The following is an 8,736-nucleotide window of genomic DNA, read 5'->3' on the forward strand; positions in this document are numbered from 1 at the left end:
CACCCTGAAATTTGAGAACATACAAATTTCCGGACAAGAGTTTTTCAATTACCTCAATTATTTTAATTATTTCAATAAACAGCTTTAAAACAACTGATATTTATAACATTTGTTTATAGGAAAGGTTTCAAAATAAAATTATGCCATAGTATTTTATTTAGAATTTAAAACAATAGTTTTCTTGGCAAATTCCCTTTAAAGGTCCCATGGCATGGATTTTTTATTTTATTTTATAATGTATTCTGAGGTGTACTCATATTGTTAGTATGACTTTTACATCATTTAATGTCATAATTTAGAAAAAAAGGCACTTTTTCTATACTGATGTTTGCCCCATGGCTGAATGCCCTGTTTCAAGGGGCGTGTCTGCTGTGAGACTTCAGTAAAAACGCCCACTGTTGTGATTGGCTGACATCTTTGCATTTTAAATGAGTACTAAATCTTATAGCGGAGGGGGCGTGGTTTAACGAGGTCTACGAGGCACGAGCCCGCAAGAGAGACGGATGGACCTGAGTTCACTTCTCATCAGTTCTCTAAGCACGTCTCAGTTCAGTGAACTGTTGTAGTTACTAGCATATACTTCAGGTTATTAGTTTATTTCTAGTCGGAGGGACTGTCACTCTTGTCAGAAAGTTAGTCACTTAAAGTAAATTATGGATCAGCTCTGACTCGAGACGCGAACCGTTTAGAACGATTCAGTCCGATTTGGTGAACTGATTCGGTTCTCTAAAAAGAACCGGTTCAAAAGAACGATTTGTTCGCGAACCGGACATCACTAGTGGAGCAGAGACGGAGCGATTGCTAACAAAGTTATATTGTACTGAGTTGTGAGAGCGCTGTCAGCGCGATTTTATTTTGTTTGTATCTGAGAGTTCTGAATAAACACGAGTCCCAGTCACGCCGAGCCCGTCTTCCTCCTTATTCTACCAACTTTGTAACACATGTAATGTACAATTACAGCTGTCGAGATGAACGAGTTACGAGTAAGTGTTGATTATAGCATTATTTTTAGATATTTTCCTATCATATGAAAAGCGTCAGTGACGCGCATTGAGTAGACAGCGCAAACAAAGACACAACAGCGCAGTAATCGAATGTAATCCAGTTTATTGTGGGGATAGCTGGCTAGCCTAGCCCAGATACCCCACGCTTCCCCCCCTTCTGCTTAATCTCGTGCCGCGCATGGCGCCTCCGCTGTGGGCGATATGCAGTAGTGGGGGTCGGTGATGTTGAAGGCCGACCGGTCAGTGCAGCCCGAGCTTCGGCGTGCGTGAGGTGTACTTAGATTGTTAATATGGTTTTTACATCAAAAAATGTAATAATTTAGAAATAAAAAGCATTTTTTCTATACTGATATTAGCCCTCTGGCTTGAATGCTCTGTTTCAAGGGGCGTGTCTGATGTGAGACTTCAGTGAAAACGCCCACAGTTGTGATTGGCTGACATCTTGCATTTGAAATGGGTATTAAATTATGTGGCGGAGGGGGCGTGGTTTAGCGAGGTCTGCAAGCGCTGCCAGAGAGAGAGACGGACTGCATGTGGACCAGAGAGACCTTAGAACTGGAGAAAGATAGCTGAGAAAGTTTTATTATACCAAGTTGTTGAGAGCGTTGTGATCGCGAGTTTATTTTGTTTGTATCTGAGAGTTCTGAATAAACACGAGTCCCAGTCACACCGACCCGGTCTTCTTCCTCCTTATTCTACGAACTTTGTAACATGTGGAACCCTCTCGAATACTTTTACTACATTTTTTTACCATCACAGCCATCGAGATGAATAAATCGTCAGTGTTGGTTATAGCATTATTTTTAGATCTTTTCCCATCACATGAAAAGCTGCAGTGATGAGCATTGAGTACACATGCAGTCTGTTGATCGCATGAATACAGTAAGAGCTTTGCGCGGCATAACAGTGTCATTCATTATAACGGCAGTTTGGACAAGTGTGCAGATACACTCGCGACGTGTGATTGACAGATCCGAACATTATTAAGAGAGTGTTCTTTGATTGCTAATCTAGCATCTAATCACAATTTAAATAACAGATTTGTTTCATGCTACTAACAGAAATGGCGTGAAGTTGATCGTTTTAGTCACTGGCTTGATTCACTGATGCATTACGCTTAGGGCATCAAGACGGCCAGCGATGGGACTGACAGTATTAAACGATTTAGAAACAAAGTCTGTGTGAACTTGAATGATTAGCTACACATCAGAAATCACTGATCACAGATCAGGCATTAATGAACAATGTTACTGACTGTTTGTGGCGGTGCTGTCGAATCCATAAGGTAAGAGTCTGTTTGTAAAGCCTGTGCTGATATCGCGACTGATAAACGGAATCCATTTTCTCCAAATTCTCTGGGCGGGCAAAGCAGAGGAAGGGGAGGTAACCTTTTCTCGTATGACGGAATACAGGGAAGATTCCAGATCGGCTCGTCTGAGCTTGTATTTTCTCAAAGGCAGAGCAGGATACCCAGAAAATTTCTAGCCACTTGGGGACCATATACAGGGGGGAACTCATATTAATGTTAAAAAACCTCATAAAATGAAATGTTCATGCCATGCCCTTTAAACCTAAAAATGTTTAACAAGTACAAAATTAGATCAGTGACATGCTTAATTCAACTGTAATGTTTTGCTGCACATACGCTGAAGATCAGCAAGTGTCCAACAGGTTATGTAGTTCCATAAGTTTCCAGCAGTGTAGGCAGCTCTAGTGTCAGCGTCTGGCAGGATAAATACCATTGGCCTTCACTGGGAGCTCCATACGGGCACGCTAGGCGGGCTCGAACACTTGCTCGTTGATGCTAATGCTCATTGACAGTCTCTGCTGTTATGAGACCGCAGTGGCAGATGGCTCTCTTGTTTTCCGTGCATGGAAAGGATCTAAGCAACTTTAGCAAGAAAGTGCCCTAAAGAAATTATCAAGGGTTGGTTTTAGTTCATAAACATCCAGACAGACTAGTGTCATTGCATGGTTCACAGACTAAATCTGTGCACGTTTTTGTGAATGCATCCTGCCTTTCAGTCTTCATTTCTCTCTCTACTCTCCTTAGGATGAGGATGTGAGCGCCAGATCTTGGCAAAAACAACAAAGAACAGTAACAGCCTTTTGTCACTTTTGTCCACTAATTTCAGCTAAGCACTAACAATGAATGCCTCAATTATAGTAATGTTTGTCCTTAGTTTAGCATAATAACAAAAGAGACACAGATTATAAAAGAAGGTACAGTAACTACCTACTTGCACAACATTCAACAATACACAATACATTTCAGCCAATGAATAACTTGAAGACGTTTGACTGAACTCTCCAAGTGGACTTGAGAGCATGAAGTCAATATAAAACGGTTTTCGCAACATTTTTTTTCTGTAATGTGAAGCATTTCTAAAGGAATCAGGACATTCAATAAGAATGTTGTGGGCAGGACTTGATCTTAAGAACTGATAGATTGTAAAAAGTGGTGTATGTGATGAGTAGTCATAGGTGAGGGGTTGAAAATTTCTTTGGAATAATGTGCACCGATTAATCATTCACAATAAGGAAGTGCCACAAGAACAGTGTATACATATAACAAAGTCAATTTTGACTTTGGGTGCCATAAATGCCAGCGCCCAAAGTGCAGACATGAGCATAATTTTTAAATTCCTGATTTCAAACTATGTTGCGCTATATCCAGTTTGCTGCTATGTCATATGTCACTGTGTACTGTATGTAAAATTAGCCTTACCTGGTCTGTATTTGAGAAAATTAGATCCCCAGTGTGCACAAACTTACTAGATTACTGAGTGCACTGTTGGTTATTGTGTTTACCTTTTTATTCACGTTTTAACTATTTCTTTGTGAAATATACTACAATAGGATTACAGTATCAAGAAGTTTCTAAAGAATACATTATATATATATTTTTTTAATTATTTCTATTTCTAAAAAAAATCTCAATTTAACTGCAGCAATTGTTATGTATATTATTTAAATTATATCGGTATCAGTGTGGCCATCAAAAAGTGCATATCGGTCACCCACTAAACTACTTTAAACCTACCTTCTGCAGTCTACAGCTAATCAATACTGTCAATCATCTTTTACCAGGAAGTGTGTTAATCAATAATTCCATCAACATGTCAGAGCAACTGCACCATTTACATGTTCCCATCCCCACATGCATACACCCTCAGTTACATTTCATATCTAATAAAAGAATTTCAATATATCTGCATGGCTGAACAGAGCTCAATGTGGAATGACAGACCAAACTACCTGCAGTAGCAAACTAAAAACAAGATATGTTAAATGACTTAATCATAAAAAAGCAAAGTCCTTAGGTCAGTGTTATAATCGGAGCCTGCATGCTTAAAAGGTGCAATAGGTGATCTGGGAAATGCTAACTTTAACCTGCTAGCATTGCAAGCATCCAATACCACCCTCCCTGCAAATTGGCATCCAAAGCCTCCAAAAGAGAGACAGAGACAACATTATTGGATTACATAGTGTATCATGCACCGTTGAGAAAACTTTACAGTACAGTGAGTAACAGTTCTACAATAATGAACGTAAACAACTGTTTGCCTGCCAGTCTCGTACGTGAACGTTCTGATGTCTGCGTGAACAGATGGTGTTTGCGGTCCTACACCATCCACTTATATATTTATAAAAATACATTTAGACCGCTTAACATAGGGATTGCTATCTAGCCTGGCTCCACCCACCTACGTACTTCCGCTCAATTTTCATTTTCCTTCAGTACTCCGTCTGGGACTGCGGTATATTCTTAGGTTTTCTCCGAACAAATTTTTACCGGTCCAATCAGCGAACAGAGGGAGTGGCTGAAAACGATGACGTTGATGTCGTGCGCTAGTTTGAGTTGTAGTTCAGTAATGGCTGCGGAGAAAGATGCGAGCGAAGCCATTCATTCCGTTGTGGCACCGCTGCCGAATATCCAGAAGTTAAAGCCTTTCCAGCTCGCTCCGTTAGTGGTGAAGGAGTTGGCTGAAGCCCTATTCGGATGGTAATTGTTTCCCGTGGGGTCGGAAGGTATTGTCATCATTTACAGGGGCTAGTCAGTGATTTTATTGCCGTCCGTCTCCCACCACCCACGTAAAAATCCCTGGCTGAATTACCTACTGTTTTAGACAAACACCGAGGTCGTGTGGTAATGTAATTGCTGTCCGAATCCACATCTCTGTGGAATATATTTCAAGAATATATCACTTCAAAATTCACTGTTTATATCCTTTTTGACCACTGCAGAGCACCGTGCGGTTGCACTGTAATTTGGATGCATTTCTAGACTTGTATTTCTTTAAAATGCTGGCAAGTATTTACAAGAGCAATTTATTTCATCACCGCTCAAAAAATAAAAAGAAGGGCCGTTATTTACGGCAGCATTTATTCTTATCATACCAAGCATATGACATTTTATTTACAGCAATCATGCTACGGACCACGCGAGCAGCGCATTCCCGATCACAAAACTCTCCCCTCCACCGTGAATAAATCACAATCCGAATGCACAAGTTTAAGGATTTATCACTTAGGTGGCGTGCACAATCTGCACAGTTATTTTTACAGATTTCCATGTGAGAAACAGAGGCGAACTGCGCATGACATACGTCACGACCAAACGTTAGCGATTGGTTATGGCAGATCCAGAGTGACTCTTGGCAGATCGTTTAAACTTCAACAGAGTACCCGCCTCCAAGGAAGTAAACGCTTGTCAATGGAGAGTGGCCAGACTCTCTGTACAAATGAAATGTACGAGAGTCTGGTAAGACCAGGCTAATTGCTATCAGGATATGAGGAAACTTTTGTTGTGGAAATTATTTATTCAATGGTGAGATAATAATGGAGCAATTTAAAGGTCTTTAATTAATTTATTCAGGCAAGAAGGGTCGTTCACATACAGAGTTTTCTGCAGAGAAGGACAACCTTGCACTAGGTTATATACATCCCTCACCCTGCTGTTTTCCTGTTATGTTAATTAGATTGTAGGATAGATAAGGACCCAAAACATCTCTCTTTCTCTGCCTCGGAAGAAACATAAGAGTGTGAGGTACACATAACACCTTTTGTTGCAAAGACACTTTCAGCTAGTATAAGCTGACAAAAACAGCACACAGTAATTTTTCAAGATCAGTTGTTTGTTGTCATGCAAGCACATACATTACATGAAGTAAAATGAATTGCCATTACACATTCAACCAGCGTAACAAAAACGCTTCTGTAGAGAATCACCTATTGCACCTTTAATCAACGTCCTCTGTTGATGAAAGGCGCATGCAGTGATGCCACAACATATAGGACTTTGGGAAGTCAGCCAAGAGGTCAGAGGTTCAGCTAAGTGCAACTGTTTAAAGCTCCTTATGCAAATGATAATTTCCTGCTTTACACGGTCATTAGTTTGGCCAAGGCAACAGACAGTAGTGTGACGTAGGTCAACCCCACCAATGTGACAATTTGGTAGACATGCAGCAAGCCAATTGACCTCGCCTTCACGTGGTGTATACAAGAAGAAACATTTAAGAACCAAAATTTACCAACATATTGCTAATATAGAAAACGTTATATGTCCCAAGAATAGCAATGAATAAATACATTGAAATGATATTTATGAAAATGGCAATAAGTTAAAGAAAAATAATACTTGAATGAACCGAATAAATTGAACTAGAATGAGGTTGTGCTTTAGTAAATTTTCTCATTTACGTACCTTTTAAAATAAATAAATAGTTCCTAAATTTCCAAATGACATGAGCTTTCTCAAGTATTATGATACAAATATTTTACAGAAGGTGATTCATATGTAAACACTGTTGTTGGGTGATATTTTAGAGATCCATTTCGCTGGATACAATATTAAAGAACATTGTAATTTTGTTTAAAATGTTTTATTTTTATAGCATGTAATAGCGCTGTTATACTCCAGTTGTCTTTGAAAGCTCTGATTCCAACAGGTCACAAAAGAAACGATCCACAAAGATGGTCTCTGTTAAATGCAGGAAAGGCGGGCATTTAGAAATATTGTAAATAATAACTCAAACATGTAGTACTCACCATTAGCACACAAAGGAATGATGTGCAGAAGCAGGACGCTGGACAGCACCACTGACTCCAAACCATAGACTGTAAAAAACAACGTGCGCCTGGAATTCATCATGACAAAAACGGTCTTCAAAAACACTTAAACTGAACCAGTTGGATGTCGTATGTAAGATACAGTCATAGGGAGATATTTTGGAGTCTTCGAGCAATAATCCTGGACATAAATATCCTTAGATTGAATGCGTTACAAAGCGCACTACTTCAGGCCAACTTCGGATGTTGTCTTCAGTTGTTATTCCTCTTTGGTTGAGATTCAGGCCACCTTATGCGTCGCTAGGGACCCGTCATCTCTTATCCAACTCCAACAAGAGGCTAAGACATTTAAATGTGTCTCATTGGTGATGATAGTCAGTATTAGGCATTCAAGTTTCGGTAATATTTACACGCTATCACAACTGCGGTAATTCCAGCGGACGCCTCGCACTCACACTTAACCGCGCGCAGCCCGCAGCAAGTTTTATCAGTCGAACTCACGGTTGATGTGAAGTCATCTGCGCATGCGTGTCATTACCGACACAGTGCCCTGATTACTGAGCTAGGGAGCTGATTGAGACACCCAATTTGTGTCATGTCTGATAGAATCACTGCAAAAGTCGATCAGATCATGAGTAAATATCGTTCATTTGCTGTCCTCAAAAGCAAAGAGGTTCACTTTTAAAATATAAATACGATGCATTATAAAACATTTCAATTAAACTGTTTGGATTGAGATACAAAAAATAATGCAGGCGGGTCCCAAGAACAAAGCATCTGAAATTGGGTCACCCATACACGCCAGTCCACACATGAGCATTTTGTTTATTTGTGCTGAAAGGAGGGACAGTTCTAAACGGTAACCTAACATTATTAAACATTTTAACATTATTAAAAGAAAAGGTAGCAATCTGTAGAAAATATCCGTGGTCAAATATGAAGTGGATCAAAATTACATTCTTACCAGTGTCGTTTTAATATTGTTTGTATAGAAATGTGATATTAAGATTTTGAACTTTCATTTTAGGATTTTCATTTCAGTAATTTTGTTATGTGGTTGTCATTTTCACTAGTTTTATAGGCTGTAGCTTCATTTTATTTAGTTTTTGTACTTCAGTTAAAACGAAAATTAGAAATATTACCAAGTTTTTCCATCTAATATTTATACTATTTTTATTTCAGCTTTTCAATATCAAAAACGATTTTAAAAAAAAAATACTCACCCATATGTTCTTCCAAGCATGTAATTCTTTCTTCAGTGAAAGACAGAAAACACTTTTAAGGGAATAAAGCAGCTATTATCCATACAAGTTTTTTTTTCTCTCTGAAATTCTCCTTTATGAGCTCCACAGCTCACATTCCCTTCACTGTCATGTATGGAAAAAGAGCTTTTAGAGATTTACCAAAAACCTTGTGCACTAGAGTGAGTTTCTTTTAAAAAATTAAAGCAGTTAAAAATACATCTGGAACAGATCAAAGAATGGTGCAGCTCAGTTTACATAGTTCACTGCGGCGTGCCGCAAAATTGCGAGATACTTTATCACAAATATTAAATTAAATGTTTTACATGCAGCACAGAATAAGCTTTTTACATTTTAAATATAAAAGTATCAGAAAACCTTCAAACGTAAACTCTACAAAAGATGAGCTCACAAAAAAT

General features: G+C 38.9%; 1 protein-coding gene across 3 annotated transcripts in view; it reads right to left on the reverse strand.

The window, feature by feature from the left end:
- The window catches only part of cspg5b (chondroitin sulfate proteoglycan 5b), a 45,519-nt gene extending 37,933 nt beyond the window's left edge, over positions 1–7,586 (reverse strand). For all 3 annotated transcript variants that reach the window (XM_079829964.1, XM_079829965.1, XM_079829963.1), the window contains exon 1: positions 7,056–7,586. In XM_079829964.1, the coding sequence (XP_079686090.1) occupies positions 7,056–7,158 (103 nt within the window). In that variant the 5' untranslated portion in view covers positions 7,159–7,586. The remainder of the gene's footprint in view (positions 1–7,055) is intronic.
- Between the last annotated feature and the right edge of the window lie 1,150 nt (positions 7,587–8,736).

Source organism: Gobio gobio (genome assembly GCF_949357685.1).
Source record: "Gobio gobio genome assembly, chromosome: 11".
Classification (NCBI taxonomy): Eukaryota; Metazoa; Chordata; class Actinopteri; order Cypriniformes; family Gobionidae; genus Gobio; species Gobio gobio.